Source organism: Ipomoea nil, unplaced genomic scaffold, assembly GCF_001879475.1.
Source record: "Ipomoea nil cultivar Tokyo-kokei standard unplaced genomic scaffold, Asagao_1.1 scaffold2792, whole genome shotgun sequence".
Taxonomy (NCBI): Eukaryota; Viridiplantae; Streptophyta; class Magnoliopsida; order Solanales; family Convolvulaceae; genus Ipomoea; species Ipomoea nil.
The window spans coordinates 2,488,233-2,507,404 of NW_017619220.1; the positions used below are offsets into that span (position 1 = coordinate 2,488,233).

The window sequence follows — 19,172 nt, forward strand, 5'->3', positions numbered from 1 at the left end:
CAAGCACCTCTCAAGAATTTCAACTTTAGAGGCACCAAAAGTTTTGTATAACAAGTTATTACTAAACTTGATAGATGTTTCATTTTAACACAAGCTTTGGGAGTAGTATAAAAAATAGAAAGAAAACACGCCTTATTGCCTTTTTTTTTTTTTATATGCTTTACAAATTAAAATTGAAATTGTTTCTGAAACTGGAGCTTTTGTCTGCAGCATTTGCTCCCTGCGTCCTGGAAATACTTTTCTTTGATGTCACTGACGAAAAAGCCTTAGAAAAACATTGTTGAGGTGCCTGTTAAACCTTTCTTTGCATATTTTGTTATGCAGTAGAAGCCAGAGAACTGCGGATAAACCCATAACAAAACCCAAACTAGCAGTTACAAACTCCCATCTTACCTCAGTTTTGGGGCCTGAGTCCACAGATGAACCTAAGCTGTGAGGATTAGGCACCGATGGTTTGCAAGTTCTGTTCAATGGGAATCCACAGAGTCCAGGATTATCTTCAAATGAATCTTCAGAAAAAGTTTGAAACTGATTGCCAGTTGGAATCTCGCCAAAAAACTTATTTACAGATAGATTCAAGGATGAAAGAAACGTGAGTTTTGACAGCTGCATTGGAATCTCTCCACTCAACTGGTTAGCCGACAGGTCAAGAGATTCAAGCAGTGCCAAATTTCCAAATTGTTTAGGGATTTTGCCTGTTAGAGCATTGTGAGAAAGGTTGAGAAGAAGAAGTGAACTAAGAGTCCCAATTGAACCTGGTATATCCCCATGAAACTTGTTGCCTGAGAAATCAATGGATGTGAAGATTGTGAGAATTTTCACAAGCTCCACTTCCAGCCCTTTCAGGGTTACTGTCACTGCGTCCTGATAATGGAAATCATAAAATTGCGAGGCAAATCCAATATGATTTTCATTAGGTGGAAATGAATCTTCATTGGCTATCATTCCTGTCCAATTTAAGAAGTATCCGCTATCAAGCTTACCAGTGAAGTTATTGGAAGAAATATCGATGATTTGAAGATTCGGCCAGCTCAGATTGACAGTAGGACAATGAAGCTCTCCAAAGAACTGGTTGAAGTGCAGGACTAGGACACGCAAAGTGGATGAGCTCCTCAAAAAACATGGAAATTTGTCTACAATCTTGTTGTTTCCAACATTCAAAACCTCTAGGGATTTGCATTTCACTAGGGACCCTGGCATCCGACCTACTAAGATATTTCTGCTCAGGTCTAATGTTTTTAATGCAGAGCTGTCTGGAAATTCATCTGGAATAGTGCCATCAAGATTGTTTCTCCTGAGATTCAGTATGAAAATAGAGCTAGAATTCATCAAGCAGGATGGTATCTTCCCACTCAAGAGATTTTGAGACAAATCAAGAACTTGAAGCCAACTAGAATTGCAAAATGAATTTGGAATTTTCCCCTCGAGTGTATTGTTTGAAAATGAAATGAAGAGAGCAACAGCAAGAGAATTTCCAATTTCATGCGGAATGACACTGCTGAAATTGTTGTCTGAGTAGTCAACATAGATGGAAAATGCTGGTGGGATTGGTAGATTGCCTTGAAGTCTGTTTGAGTGCAAGTCAATTACTGTTAGACTTGTATTAATTCTGTAAGGTTCTTCCAAATTCTCCAACAAATTATAAGAAAGATTCAGAAGAGTGAGACCTCCATTGCCGACTTGCCAAATCCAGTTTGGTATTCTCCCCTTAATTTGATTGTCTGAAAGGTCTAATCTTACCATCTTTGATTGACTTCTAAGATCTGGAAACTTTTCCAACTTACATGAAGCCAAATTCAATACTCTGAGGGGAGAGGAGAACATTGATTCATTACTATTTGTTGTGTCAACTGTCACATTGTTATAAGAAAGATCTAGTACACTTAGATCAGAGAGCTTCTCAATATCATTGAACTGCATCTTCCCACTAAAGAAGTTGGAAGAAAGTGATAACACAGTCAGCTTTGGAAGTTTGAAGACAGACTTTGGGATGGATCCATTTAGACGGTTACTGCTCAAGTCGAGTGTATCCAATTGAGAAGCAAATGTATTAGCAAATTCATTGACTTGGTCTTCAAAAAGATTTTCATTGAGGTAAAGGCTTTGGAGTGATGGGAGGGAAAACATATATGGGGGAATTTGCCCACTCAATAAATTGGACCCTAAATTAACATATTTCAGTTGGGAGAGGCCTTTGAAATGTGAGAAAGAAAGTGGACCTGTTAGAGCATTGTGAGAGAGGTCTATGTAGGTTAGTTTCTTTGACATATGGAAAGATGGGAAAGGACCAGTGAAATTGTTATTAGAGAAATCCACATATGCCAAACCTGTAAGGTTTGCCATTGTAGAAGGTATTGACCCAGTGAACTTGCAGTTGGAGAGCTCAATCCTAGACAAGTTGCGAAGATGACCAATGGAATCTGGTAATAAGCCTGAAAAACTAGTGAAACTTAGTGATACTGTCTCTAAGGATCCATTCTGTTGGAATTCTGGGAAGCCACCACTCAGATCCTGATTATTTGACAGGTCCAAATGCTGTAGAGTTTGTACCTGTAAAATTGCTATTGGAAAATCTCCGTGCAGCTTACATTCACTGAGACTCAAGGTTGTCAAGTTCGAAAATTTTGCCAAGAACTCAGGAATTGTACTGGACAGATTATTGCCATCTAGATAGATGGCAGAGAGAGAGCGAAGTTTCAAAAGGGAAGGATGTATAGGTCCAGAAACATGACAATTTCGCAAACTCAAGACTCTTAAATTAGGCAAAGATGAAGACAAGGCTTCACACCACTCACTACCTTGAGCTGAGATATTAACACAATCAAGATAAACTTCACTAAGCTCAGTTGCATTGTCAAACAAGAGTTTTAAGTTGGGATTCTCAAGTTTTAGTGGCTGACCAACTTGAAACCAAGATGAGAGATCAAGAGTAACCAACCTTGTCAGTCTTGATATTCCACTGGGAATCTGCCCACCGAAACCAGCATTTGATAAATTCAGATACCTCAGGTTTGTAAGATTATACATCTGAACAGGAATTGGAGAAGAGTTGAACAAGTTGAAACCCAAATTCAGCTCCTCAATATACTGAAGACTGAAAAGGCTGCTTGAATTGTCAATGCTAACAATTGTTTCATTGTCGAGACTCAAACCGATCACATGACTTAAGTTGTCACATTTCACCCCAGGCCAGCGGCAACAATCTGTGCTCTGGTTCCAGTTTGCAAGTTTGTTGGTTGGAGCCCCCGACTCAAACTTTAGGCTAGTCCTCAACTGCAGCAGCTGTGATCTTTGATCATTCGGGCATTGCCCGGATATAAAAATGATATCTATGCCCAATATTATTTGCAGCAAGGATATCAAGGAAATCCATGAAAGTGGGGTAATTTTCATCTCTAACAATTTTTAGAGACACTAAAAACCAAAGTGTTTGTAGAAATATACCTCACCAACCTTGAGTTTCGGTTTGGTATGGAAGCATCTTCTGTGGGAGAGAAGGAAAAAGATGCAGAGAAGACTAAGAAAACTGTAGTGTATAGAACCAATGCGATCATGAGGAGGAAGTTTCTTAATCAATGTTTAATTTTGAAATGGTGAATAGGATTAAGCTATATGGCAAAATCTCCTATGATTCCCTAATATGGATAGGACTTTTCATAAGTATTGTACTTCTGCTCATAAGTATTATAATTTTCTTGCTAAGTAATTATTGAATGTCTAATATTACATTTCAATTAAAAGTATTACATTTTTTTGTCATATATATTACATTTAAGTTTTTTGCATCTTTTGCCCCATGAATAATGTGACACGAACAATTTTGATTCAAAACTTTTAAAATTTGCATAATTAGTCTACAAGTATCAATTTCTTAGCGTAAATGGTCCTTCCGGTGAAATATCGGTCAATTTTACACCAGAAAAATATTTCCCCTCTATGGTAGAGGTATAATGGTATTTTCCTTTTCTTCAATTTGTAATGGTATTGTTAACCATGACAAATTTTATTGTAGACCATGGTCCATATAGCAGCGTGTAAAACAACAAGGTTCGGTTCTAATTTTAGAGGAAAAAACTTTGTTTCGTTTTCCTAGTCCGTTATTTTTGTTTTTTAGTTTCATTTTCTACACACACTAGTTTCATTATAATAACCCTGAAGAATCATTTTAATTACCGTTCATGTTCATTTTTCTATGTTTTGTTTTCTAAATTTCCAGCTTTCATGTTTTGTTTTGTTTTCTAAATTTCCAGCTTTCATTTTTTGTTTTCTTTTTATGTTTAGAAAACTTGTTTAGTAATACTTATATTTTCATATTTTGACATGTTTGGTCTAAATAGGAAAAATATAATGCTTACATTTAAGTCAAATATATATACGATTTTTACATTTAATTTGATATATGAACCAAATTTGTATCTAGATATAACATCACTAAAAATATATCTGAAACAGTAATATCTTAATTTCACCTAAAATTTAGATTAGTAATGTTTTTGGGTTAATATTTAAAATATTTTTGAATACTTTCATTTGAGTAAAATGAATATATAACTCTTACTTTCAAATCTACCGAGTAATATATATGAAATTTCAATATATGATATCTGGATCAAATTTACATTATGATATAACATAATTAAAACTATCCGAATTAATAATCTATTGAGTTCAATCAACATCTAAGTTTAGAGATCAAATTTAATTGTGGTATTGCATGTGAATAACGTTTAGCTTTAAGCATAAGCATATAAATTATGTTTATATAAGTAATAGATAAGACAAATGAAAGATTGTGATAAGTAAAAGAAGTTGATAAATAATATAATCATAGTAATAATGAATAAATATGTAAGTAGATAATGGTGCCAATGTGGTTGTAGCGATATATATATATGCAAATGGATGATAGACTAGCTTGTACTAATGAAAGTTATCCATTTTTCAAAATGAAAAATCTACTATCTACTATCTACTATACTAATATCTACTATCTACTATTCTACTATACTAATAAGAGCCCAAGAGAGTTAGGTCTATAATGGGTAAAAAAAATGGCGGTCAAATTTTTTAATCAAGTGAATGGCTCAGATTGATCAAATTTAAATTTTTCCTTGAGATTTCCTAATTTATCCTTAATGAATATGATTATCTGTTAACTTTTCCGTTAAATATTATCTTTTCCGTTAGTCTCTGTTAGTTCACCGTTAACTTACTCATTGATTTTAATAAGAAAGATCTGAGGTTCGAACTCCATCCCAATCAAATTAAAGTTGGCATAATTAGTACTCTATTTTAATCTTATTAAATTAATTAATAATTTAGTAGCTACAACAAAAAATAATACATATGTATTTCTTTAATTTTGAATTATGTGTGTACAATGTCTTTATTAAAAAAAAAAGTATTCATTATCAATAAATAAAATAAGAGAAATAATTTCATTAGTTATATTGTCTTTATTTTTCTCCAATGTAAAAATTCTTTACATTCAAATTAATCAATTAATTATATTCACTACATTGTCGCGAATTAAATAAATTAAACGCATTAATTTTTTTGTGCACTATTTTTTAATTAAATATTAAAACTATAATACAAAATAATGTTATATATTTATTTACCAAGTATTTTATTAACACCATTAAAAAATAAAAAATAAAAAAAACATAATTAATAAAGCCAATCATATATATTAACTACTTTGAGAGATTTGTTGACAAAGAGAGTATTCAAATCACACAACAAATTGAAGTGAGAACTATATCGCAATGTCCTTGTTTGATAATCAGCAGTTAGCGGCTAGCTTTAGCTAATTTGACTAGTGAATTATATCAATGGTTGGTAAAAAGATATTTGAAAAAATTAGCCGTTTAGATTAACATGTAAAATGACCTAAGAGTATACATATAACAATAATAATAATAATAATAATAATAATAATAATAATAATAATAATAATAATAATAATAATAATAATAATAATAATACTAATAAATTATTATTATTATTATTATTATTATTATTATTGTTATAAAAAAGTTAAAAAAAGAATATAATTACGCCAATCATATTAATTACTTGGGGATTTATTGACAAACAAATCACAAAACAAATTGAAGTGAGAAACTATCTCGCAATGTCCTTGTTTGGCAATCAGCAGTTAGTTCTTCAATATTATTATATATTTAATATTTTATGCCATAATTTTTATTTGCTCTGCCTTATTTCCCGTATTTTGTTTCAACCATACCCATACAATTATTTTATTAACAATTATAATCAATCTTGACTATATTATCTTGCCACTACTGGAAATTATTGAATTTCCGACCACCTGAAAATGATCTTAAGTCAAGTTGAAAGCAATAAGTGGTCGGAAATAGCAACAAGGGTTTTTCCGGATACCAAAAGTGATCGGAACAAAGCTTTCGACTTGATTTAAGATCACTTTCAAGTGGTCGGAAATTTCAGAATTTCCAGTAGTGTGCATTTGTAAACTTAAAATTACCTATTTAAATTCGCAAATTCAACATTCAAGTATCTATGCATGAGCAATTACAATATAATCTTGCATTGATATATTTTATAGTACTTATTTAAAAAAAAAAAAAAAACATTGGGCATTATCCCAATCGCGCAATGCGCGTAAAAAAACTAGTTGTAATAATAAGAGTCTCATCAATTAATAAATTCTCTCGTTAGTGAACGAGAATATATTAACTAACTAGAATTTAGAATTAACTCAAACTTTAGAAAAACTTAAACTTCATCTAACTAAAAGAAATTAAAATTAAAAAGTATTTATGATTATAGTGTTTTTCGTCTAAAAATTATTTTATCTAATTTATTGTGCTTTATATTTTGTCATAAATATTTTTATAGCATTTCAAAGTGTTTTAAAATTTCACATTTTTACCCCACTCAAGTATATTTTTTGCTCCACCCCTAACTATTATGTAGTCTATTAAAAACTTTCTATTGTAATTTATAATGAATTTGGAATTTGAACCGTATTATGACTGTTTGATATTTTGTCATTATATTTCTAACGTTATTTAAACTTTTTCCCCTCTCAGATGATTTCCTGCATACTTTTCTTTTTTGTTAGACTAATTTCATTTTTAGCCTCTAAAACAGATAAAGATGGTCAAGTTATTTTAATTTTTAATTATAGAGGTGGACCAATGTGGTCATAATTATACATGAATGTGACAATTTATGTACTTCTTTTTTTTTTTTTGAAAATGACAATTTATGTACTTCAAATGACATATTTCGTTAAATGGACGCTGGTATACCGTATACATGTTTGACGTATTCTGTGCAATATTAATTCAATCACTTAAATAATAAAGTTGCTAATTTGTATGATCATATCTATTTTAGGATCAAGTGTCATTGCCACTTTTTAATCCCCATTTTAACTTAGCAACTTGCATGCATATATATTTTAAAGATTTTTAAAGGCCTGGTATGGTATATATGAATCCAATCTTTCTTGAATAAACCTTTTTGTGAGATCATCTTGCGTGTAATATTTTTTAATTAAAATATAATAATTTTTATAAGTACATAAAAAAGTATTATATTATATTTTAACTAAAAAATATTACATCTCATTTAAGACGATCTCACACAAGACATACTCGTCTTTCACATATATGCGGCTTGTGGGATAGTTTCTAAACTTTACATCTACCAAAAATTTGATATTAAAAAGTCATTTTATTAGAATTAATTTTGAATAATCAAATTTTTGTATTAAATAACATAATTTCTGAAAAGTATTATACTTTTTTATATTTATTAAATTATTTAACAAATTGTAACAGAAATTGATTAAATTAATTCACATTAAATAATATAAAAATTAATTTATATAGTATTGTGTTTTCTAAACCAAAGGAGAAGTGACAAAGTCACAAAGAAATTGAATACAATAGTCACCATAAATTTAACACGCTGTTGACTTGACCAGTTGACTCAGAGTCTTGCTTGTTGCTAATGTCTCATTTAATTCTGTTACAATTTCTCATATAATCCATATACATTCACATCCCCTATCAAAATACATGGAAGTGTAACATATCACTAGTGTAGAACACAGACTATGCCACGAATAACATTTAATTTGAATTGGCATGTGCCTAATAGTAGTAATATAATGAGATTTAAACTTATTATAATACTAGTTTTCACGCGCGAATGGAACAATACTCAATGATTATTTTAAAATAAGTACTTCAAAGTATATCAATGCAATATTATATAAGAGACATTCATGCTTAGGTAATTAAATGTTGAATTTGTTTATTTAAATCAGTAATTCAAAGTATATGAATGCAATATAATATAAGAGAGATTGATTATAATTGTCACAAAAATAAATGTTTGCAACTTTGTAAAAATGCTAGTCTAAATACTTAGTCTAAATAAATACTACTTTTGGTTTGAATTTCTCTAAGTCTTCTTAATTCTCTTTTGGATAGCATTGTGATTGTCTTCATCTTCAGTACTTGTCTCTTCTTTTTTATTGGGAGTGTGCCATGTGCAATTGGGTTACTGGTAGTAGTATAGAGGGCAGCGTCATGCAATATAGGATTATGGTGTAGGAAGTATGAGCTCTTTATCTAGTAAGTGTCTGTTTTGGCAATGATAGTTTTTTCCCATACATGTTTCATGTGTTGTGATATGTGTGTTGTAGATTCTCATAGTAATATTTATTGTAGAAGGTTCATGAGTAGTACCTCTACTTCTAGTTCCATAACTACTTGTTTACTTCTTCTTCTTCTTTTTTTTTTTTTTTTTTGAAAAATCATAACTTGTTTACTTGATAGTAACAACAATGACTTTGCAGGTAGTCCAAATACTAAGTGTTTTTATTGTTAAGGTTGATGCTGATTTTGACTTTAATTCAAAGAGGTAGTAAACAACTGAGATGTAATCTAGAGATATTACGTGATAGTTTCCTACTTCAATTTCTTGGATTTTTTTTTTGAAAGCAAGGCATCGCCATATATTAATGAATGAAAGGAACAATAGAGTCAGGGGGGACGGAGTCCCACAACATAGAATGATCCTGATCGAATGCTACTGTAACTAAAGTATGAGCATGTAAATTAACTTATCTAGAAATAACATTCAGCGAACAAAGATTAAATAAAGACATTAACGTCCTACATTGGTCCATAATGACACCAACATAGGACCGTATACTCGTGGGAGGTGCTAGTAGAGAACTCCGAAGTTCTGAGCAATCCGTTAGAAGATCCACATCCATTACGTTCTGTTCCATGAGCCAAGATAATGCTTCCTTACAAGCAAGTGCTTCAGCCATAAGCGGCGAAAAACAACCTGGCAGTTGTCCATTTATAGCGGCCCGAAATGTTCCAGTTTGCGAGAACAAAACAGCGTCGTAGGTGGCTTCCTCGGTCGATGCCCGATAGCCTGCATGTATGTAACACTTCGGCCGGCGTTGTTGTGTTCCTGTAGCTGCTTCTGCTGGTGCCAACATCAGTGAAGGTGTGCATATGTGTGGAATGCGGCAGCAGCTCGACGCCAAATCTGCCCGGGGCGGACTAGCTTACCATTCCATACTGCAGTGTTTTGGGCACTCCATAAATGGTAAAGCACGACCACCAATTGACCGCATTGTTCCTCTGTCAAAATATTTAGTGCACCCATAAGCCATACTAGAAAGGAGCAAGATATAATATTTGTGATAGGCAGTTCCGAAACATTCCACACAAGTCTAGAGTATTCACAAAGAACAAGAGAATGCATATCTTCATGTTGTAAATCACACATTGAGCATGTTGGGTTCACATCAACCCTCTTTATAAGCAAGTTGGTAGTGGTGGGGAGAATATCACACAAAGCTCTCCATAGGAAGGTTTTCCATTTTGGTGGAATCTTCAATTTTCATAATGTTACCCATTTATCAAAAGCACATGGGTCATGATCATAGTTTCCAACAATACACCTATAAGCGTTTTTAACCGTATATATTCCTTTGGGGTCACTGAGCCAATACCATGAGTCCTCATATGCTGGACTAACCGGGATTCTAGAAATACGAGCCACATCATCCGGGTCCAATAAGTCTGTTAGAATCTGGGGATCCCAATTATTCGTATGTTGATCAATCAAACCTTCTACAAGGGCCCCTCTCAATTCCACAGGCATAATTGTTTGAACCAAGGGACTGGGGTTATCAGGTAACCACGGGTGTCCCTATATCAATGTTGTTCTTCCATTTCCAATTCTCCTCCGGGCCCTAGAACATACCATATCGTGTGCGGCCATGATACTTCGCCAACAATAGCTCGGAGAATTTCCTATAGTGGCATCAATAAAAGAGGTTTTAGGATAATACCGAGCCTTGTACACCTTCGCAACTAGGGAGTTGGGATCAGTAAGAAATTGCCAGGCCTGTTTCCCAGCATTGCCAAGTTGAAAGCACGAAGTCCTTGAAACCCAAACCACCAAACTTTTTAGGGATACATAGCTTGTCCCATGCTTTCCAATGAATACCTCTGTCAGTTCCATTCCCCCACCAATATCTGTTCATAGTTCTCTCAATGGATAAACAAACCACCTCATGTAATAAAAATACACTCATAGTAAAAGTAGGTGTAGATTCAGCCACACTTTTTAAAAGCACCTCCTTCCCAGCCTGAGATAGCAGTTTCTTATTCCACGACCCAATTCTCTGTTTGATTTTATCATCCACATAAGCAAAGACAACCCTTTTATTCCTCCCCACAAACGAAGGCACCAAGATACTTCCCAAAATTCAGGGCATGTACAACTTACACGGATTGCGCCACCCCCACCCTAGTAATCTACGGGGTATTCTTGCTAAAACAAATACTAGATTTATGAAAATTCACCATCTGTCCAGACAAATTCTCATACCTTACCAAACGTTGCTTAATCACATTGGCTTCTTGGGTATTTTCTTTAAAAAAACAAAAGGCTATCGTCTACAAAGAATAGGTGAGAGATAGGAGGGGCTCCCCTAGCTACTCTGCATCCATGAATTGAACCTGTCATTTGAGCTTTTTGCAGTAACATAGACAAACCTTCCGCACAAATAATAAATAAGTAAGGTGAGAGGGGGTCCCCTTGCCGAAGTCCACGAGTAGGGATTACCTGACCAGCATCCACACCATTTACCATGATATTGTAGGTAACCGTAGTCACACAAAGCATGATTAACTTAATCCACCTATCATCAAAACCCATTACCCAAGCATTCTTTCTAGGAATTGCCACTCCATCCTATCATAGGCCGTTGCCATATCCAGCTTCAAAGCTCCCCAGCCAGTTAAACCACACTGCTTTCAATTCAAGAAATGTCCAACTTCAGCAGCTATAAGGATATTATCAGTGATCAACCTTCCTGGAATAAATGCACTCTGGGACTATGAAATTATCTCCCCCATTAGTGGTTTCATCATGTTTGCTATCAATTTTGCCATAATTGTATATAACACATTCCCCAAAGCAATAGGCCTCATATCTGAAACCTTTTCAGGCACACTCTTCTTAGGAATTAAAACAACATTTGTATCATTCAATCCTTCCGGGAAAACACACGCATTTAAGCAATTAACAGTAAAAGCAGAAACATCTCCCCAACCACATCCCAGAAATACTGATAAAAACCCGGATTCATTCCATCAGGGCTTAGGGCTTTATCAGGGAACATAGAAAAAAAAGCCATTTTTACCTCATCAGGCTCAAAGGGGCGCAACAAGGTATCATTTTGAGCACGAGTCACACGAGGAGCAAAGTCATCAAATAGGGGATCATTGCACACAGAATTAATAGAGCCAAAAATTGATTTAAAGTACTCTAGGATAATTGAATTCATATTCTCCCCTTCCACCCATACCCGTTATCATTCTTCAATCTAGTAATAGAGTTCTTTTTCTTACGAGTAGAAGCATACCTGTGATAAAATTTTGTATTGGAATCTACTCCATGTAGCCAGTGTTGCTTTGCTCGTTGCCTTCAGAATATATCCTCTTGGGCTTCTAGCTGGCAGAGTTAATCATTCAAATACTGGAATTTGGCCAAAGCAGCCGGATCCCTTCTGTTACGAATAGCCTCTTGCTCCCTACGCAAACGTTTAATGCGGTCCCCAAATTTCTGGATATGTTCACCACCCCACAGCATCAGTTTTTCTCCACAATGTTGTTGACAATCCAACAACCCATCCGGTCTACCAGCATCCCATGCATTCTCAACCACCTCCCTACATCCCTCATCAAGCAGCCAAGCCATCTCAAACCTAAAACCCCTCCGGCCCCTACCCCTTTTCATGCGTATAACATTAATATCGAGGAAGAGAGCCGAGTGGTCCAAAGTCCGTATCATAATATTTTCCACACCAATCCCCATCTTCACGCCACACCAGGTTGATATTGCTAGTACCTTATCTAACCTCTCCTCTATCCAGCTATTAGTACCACCGCTCTTCTCCCAGGTAAACTGATGCCCTCGCATGGGTAACTGCACCAATCCACTCAAATCTACCACCTCTCCAAAGCCATGAAGAAGACTATTGGGATGCAGATTTCCTCCATTTTTCTCATGTTGAAACAAGAGATCATTAAAATCTCCTATCACAACCCAAGGTAGTGTTGATCTACTACTCAACGCACCGAGTAATGCCCATGAATCCCTTCCCTTATTTCGCTCTTGGAAACCATAAAAACATGTCATACGCCAAACTGTATCATCTTTAATACAGACCTCAACATCTATGTGGTTCTTAGAGAAGCTCAGTAGTCTAACAGTATTATTTTTCCTCTAAAACAATGCCAAACCACCACTCAATCGCACGTTGTCTACATAAAATAATCCATCAAAACCAAGCTTGATACGGAGCCGTTCTGCATGTATCCGGCCAACCTTGGTTTCCATTAAATTCACAAAATCGAGCTTCTTACTGGACACCATGTCCACAATTTTAGGAACTGTGCGTGGATTGCCCAACCCATGACAGTTCCAGCTCAGAGTACTCATAATGATGGGCGGGTCTGGGAACCAGAGCCCGCCGATAGCAAGTTTTTTTGCACCTCATGCATAGTTACATCACCACCATCCATTCCACCGTGCACGGCCGAACCACCTGCCAACTCCCGTCGGCGCTTCACCGGTGCAACTACGACCGTTTCCTCCCTTTGACTACCCGTATCCTCGTCTGAGACTACCGGCTCGATTCTCTTTCCCGCCTCAACAATAAAAACTGGCTTCCCATCCCTTCCGAGTAACCATGGCGCTCTGACCTTCCTCGACCCCTTCCTCAACCCAGCCCGTATGCCGTCATCATAAGGGTATTGATCCACTGGTGTCATCGAGTTGCAAGCCTTTAGGAAATATTTAAATAGATGGCAGAGAACACCACAGTAGAAGCAAAAGGTATGAAGCCGTTCGTACTTGAAGTTCACCCAATAGGTCGTTTTGTCGCGCTTCAAGAGTTTCATGCGACGTTTAAGGGGCTTGACCGCCGGAATAGCCACCCTGATATGGTAAAAGGTTTTCCACGAGGCATCAGAAAACGTATCATCAACCCGCATAGACGAACCAAGAAAATTCCCAATCTGTTCCAAAATCAGATTCGAGGTATAGCCAAGAGGGAGATCATGAACCTGAATCCACATCTCCACCGTATCCAGAGCTACCAGCACCGGTATAGTTCCGTCCGTAACCTGCTTACAAACAAGTGTGTTGTTCTCAAACGACCATGGGCCACCATCCAGAACTAGCTGCATATCAGTCTCGTGATAGAACACGAATAGGAACAAACCCGGCTGAATCTCCGTAACCTGCACCCCCTTTATCGGTTGCCAGACCGAAGCCATGACCTAACTCATAAATTTAAGCTTGATGACCTTGGTAGTCAGAAACCTACCAACAAGGCGCCATGTCTCCTCGTCGACAGCCACAACCTCATCGTGACCTCTATCCGCCGGTACGAACACGTCCTCTTCCTCGTCAAGCACTAAGTCCACCCACCGGGACGTCATTCCAGCGACCGCTCCTGATGACGTTGCTGCCTCTATGCAGACAGTGTTGCTCGTAGGTCCTTGCACTGAGAAAACCGATAACAATCGGAGTAATAAATGGATGAACGGAAGAGCAGAAAAACCTAGGTCGAAACCCTAGAGAGAGGAGAAAACCCTAGAGAGCTAGAGAGAAAAATTGTGTACACACAATTTCTTGGATTATTTGAATACCCTCTTTGTCAACAAATCCTCCCCAAGTATTTAATATGATTGACTTCAAACTGTTATTTATTTTTATTCCATGGTATTAATAAAATACTTGGTAAATAACTTGATATTAAATTACACGATAGTATAAAACGAAGACAATGAACAATGTACTGAATATAATTAATTAATGAATTTGAAGTTAACGAATCATTGAATTGTAGAAAATAAAGATAATATAACTAATGAAATTCTAAATTAAAAAAAGTGCATATGTATTATTTTTTTGTTGTAGCTACTAATTTATTTAATAATTTAATAAGAGTAATAAAGTGTGATACTTGCTTTACATCCACAACAATGGAGTCATTAATATTTTTATTTCGATTCGTTGTTGAGACAAATTATTTTGAGAGTTTGTCAATGACAATTGTTATCAATAGAGGATGATAATAAATAATTCGAAATATATGGTTACAATATATATTTTTATAATGATATAGTAAAAACTAGTAAGTGTTCCGTGCGATGCACAGACTATTATTAATTTAACAAATGAGCAAATTACACTTTTGGTCGTATGATTATAGGGGGCATGTTAATTTCGCTCCATAACTTTTAAAACTAACAATTTAGTCCTTTAACTATGCTTTTTTTAGCAGATTTGGTCATTCCGGCAAAATCAGCAGTGGAAATTGGCCGGAAAAATTTAAACCTTTTTAAATTTTTTTTATTCATGAGGGCAAAATAGTCTTTTTTCGCAAGCTGCGTCTTCTTCTTCGCGTTCATGAGCTACGATTAAAAGTTGCCTTTGCTTCTAAGAAAGAATAGCTCCAAGAATCGAAGCCTCAGGTTCAGAAGCAAGGTATGATTTTTATCCTCAGCTTTTTCTTCATGTCTACTGCTCATTTCTTGATTCATCTTCCCTAGATCGCACAGTATAAAGCTCTATAAGAGATCTAAACTCCAAGAAATATTCTTCTCCCTATTCTAGCCACAACCATCCTCCCAATTCTAGCCACGACCAAAACATAATTGTAGTATTGGTTGTGGTCCTGTGGATGATGGTTTATTTATTGTGTTGAAGTAGGTGTAAATGTTCATGTAAATATTGATTATGAATTTTAAATTTATCTCCAATCAATTAAAGTTAGAAACATAACTATTTATTGCAATTTTAATTCTCAATTATGGATCAACAATTATTACTCAAATTAATTTTGTGAATTACTCCCCTATCCACTAAAATATTTTTGCTTATTATTCACTTTGATTTTCTTTTCATCTTTATTTAATTATTTATGATGATTATGATTAGGGAAAATTTTTCCCTAATCATTTTGCTTTAATATATATAGAGATAGAGATTTTTCCCTAATCATTTTGTTTTAATATATATAGAGATAGAGACAGAGATACAGAACAGAAGAGATAGAGATAAAATATATAATATATGCAATATTTTATAAATTAATGATATAGACATGTTATGTTGACTAATTTAAGAATTATGTTGATTTGATTTGATTTGTAATTAAAATTACATGAATTTATAAATGCAATAAATGCTTTTGCACTTGGATGGAAAAAATTTTCCCTAATCATTTTGTTTTAATATATATAGAGATAGAGATAGAGATTAACTTACAAATTTCTTTAGAAGTTTTTTCATGCATTGATAAAATTCTGAAAATGATGTGTAAACTTGTTTACTTGAAGCCAGTGGAATGTCAACATTGTCCATTCTTTAGGCAATGGTCCTATCGTTTAGAGTCCAGATGTAGTTGTATTTCTGATTAATAACTTTGTAGTTAGGTCGCACATGTCTGACAATAAGAACAATTTTGTCTAAAAAAAAAATAATATTACAATATTTGTAAAGTAATTCACAATTATACCATTATATAAATACATACAAAAAATATTAATACCATAATGACCTAAATCATTCCAACAATGCAAAAACATAATTAAAATATAGAGTCTTGTGTTCTAAATAATCAAAAGAAGATTACTTAAACGAAAGAAAAAGAAAAAAAATTAACGTAAATTTGTTTTTTAAAAACATGGAAGAAAATGATTTTCAAGGTTCCTGATTTATAATCTTTGATGCTTAACTTTGAATACTATGTATTTAGTCGGGCTAATTATTTGACCAAAGTTTATGTTAAATTTTATATTGTATTTTTTAAATATATTTTTAAATATACGTAGTATATGTTTAACAATTATGCCAACTCTGATTGAATTGGGATGGCGTTCGAACCTAAGTCCTTTCTTATATAAATTAATGAGTAAGTTTAGAATAATAAATAGTTAACGAAATATTCCGTTACTAAAGTTTATACTAACGGAAATCGAATTACTTAAGGGAAGAAAATAATATAATAGAAGCTAAAAAGAAAATTATGTAAAAAAAAATACTAGAATCAAAATAATATGAACTATTCATTTCAACAAACTATTACACCAACATTTTTTAGTTCCATTAGGGACCTAACTTTATTGGATCTTATTAGATTTATAGATTGTAGACGTGAAGATCACAAGAATATCAGCGGATCATCTCCTTAGGTATGGGCGAAATCTCCTTAAAGATTCAAGATTATTCTTTTACAAGTCATACCTTTTACAATCAGAGTTCTATATGGAGAGAGGCCAAGTCAAGAAGTATATATACACATATATTTTCAGAAGTTAAGGTTGCGTTGATTGAAGTCGCAACTCTCAATACTAAAAGATACACATCTCTGGTTTTTATGTCTCTTCTCAGAACCTAGAGTTCATGGTGATTACGAATATGAACTTGAGAAGTATCAACTACGCTTAACTTGTGGACATGAAGATCACTCAGTTGTGCGAACAACGTAGGACCGCGTCAGTGAAGCGGACTGCATCAAGTTAGTTCTCCATTGAAGGGATTTCATTGAACTTCTGGATGCACAACTTTCCGACTTCAACAATCCACTAAACCTTTGTAGACTGGGTACATACCTTGTGTGGGGCACTTGGGTGAGATCATTTTTCTCTACCTTTGTACATTGGATTCTGAGTTAGTGGATTGGACGCATTGGTGATCGTCCCCCATATGTAGATACACACTGTATTGAACTGGGTAAACAAACCTATGTGTTGATTTACTTTATGCTTTAGTGTTCTGCCTTATGCTATATCTGTTTATCTATCTGATTGGTTGCCTAATCATACGTATGAGTCAATCAGTCCTCTATACAGTTGGCAAGAAAGTAAATCGAATATCTTCAATTAAGAGAATATGCAAAATTACATTAAAAAAAAATGCAGCTTAATGTCCTAGGGTTGAGGGAAGATGGGCCTTTTATAGTGGGAGCCAAGTTGGGGAAAAATAGGAACTTCTGGACAGCCCAAAATTCGCACAGGACGCGTTTTTGACGTGTCGAGTTTTGTCTTGTTTCTTCGCCTAACTTACTAGAAATTTTCGACGTGTCGGTTTTTATGCTACATCACAGGTTGTAGCCCTTCGAGTCTTCTTTCTAATGGTGCAAGAATCACCTGAATCGAACATTCCTAGAATGAGATATGATCAAAATATTTAAGTGTCACCAAATTTAGCAGGAATTACAACTCTTTGGTCTTTTGCTCCACTTTTTCCTTGTTTTGTTCTTGTGATCAAATCCATTGAAAGTACCACTCTTTGGCTCTCTTTGGAGCATATTAGCCACCTCCTTAGCTTCACCTTGACTCCCATTGACTCAAGATTCACTCAAAATGCCCTGAAAAGCATACTATTGTCTTCAAATCAACAATTTATGCACCTAAGGATATAAACAAATGAATTAAGGCACATTTTGCATAAAACCAAAGTATCTTTCACTCAAAATAGGTCTATATATATGGGGTAAAATCATGGACATAAACACAGTTATCAGATCGCGATGATCCCTCATGGCAATGACCTTCATCTCCCATGACTTAGGTAGTCCACAGAGAATCTTCAAATTTATCTCCTTTTGAGATAACTCCTTCCCAAGGTCAACTATCTCGCTCAACAACTTCATGAATCGAGTCTCTATCTCGGCTATGGTTTTGCCACTAACCATTCAGAAATCCTCAAATTTCTTCATGGCTATGGTGATTTTGTTTTCTTTCTCCTACTCATCTCTTTCTCCAATCTGCATGAGAATGTTCCAAATCTCCTTACCCGACTTAAATTTCCTTATCCTCAAGAAGAGAGTTTCATCAACTTTTAAAACAATATATCCTTTGCTATATTGTCTAGGTTGTTTCTCGGATGTCCATGCATGTCTAGGCTTTGGAACATATTCTGGAGCATTTGGTCCCTGGGCAACAGCATTCACATTTACCATCATAATTTGGATTGACCCCTCGGTCATGACCTCCCACATATCGTCATGTATGGCTGATAGGTGTGCCTTCTTGTGCACCTTCCAATTGTCAAATTTATTTAAGTTAAACATGAAATTCTTGGACATATGATGATCCATTTTATACTGAATTTTTTTTTTCCTGCAACTAAAATGATTTTTGGCTTGAAAAGAGATCACCGGGGAGTATACACAGAGTGTTTATTGTAAAGGTAACTGCTCTGATACCACTTGTTGGTCCCGAAGAGTTGGGGTTACAAGTCTAGCACAAGAGAAAAAAAACAATATGCACATGCCCGAAGGAAGTAACGCACACACCAACATAGGAAATTAAAAACAAAAAACAAAAACTACAAGCAAAATACAATAGCTTCTATGCACTTACTATTCACTCAAAATGCAAATGCCTATACAAAAATCAGATTCATATAGTTGTTTTTTGTTGGTTACGTAATACCAATAAACTAGCACAAAAGAAAAAGCACAATATGCACCCAACCTAATGAAGTAGCTTACACACCAACGTAGGAAATTAAAAATAAAAACATAAAAAAACGACAACCAAACTACTGTAACTTCTATG

The 19,172-nt window shown here is 34.7% G+C and overlaps 1 protein-coding gene across 1 annotated transcript; it reads right to left on the reverse strand.

Moving 5' to 3' along the window:
• Positions 1–249: 249 nt before the first annotated feature.
• LOC109157797 (receptor-like protein 12) lies at positions 250–3,505 on the reverse strand. The gene has a single exon (XM_019305638.1). It carries the CDS (start codon positions 3,391–3,393, stop codon positions 250–252), a length of 3,144 nt encoding a protein of 1,047 aa, XP_019161183.1. The 5' UTR covers positions 3,394–3,505.
• Between the last annotated feature and the right edge of the window lie 15,667 nt (positions 3,506–19,172).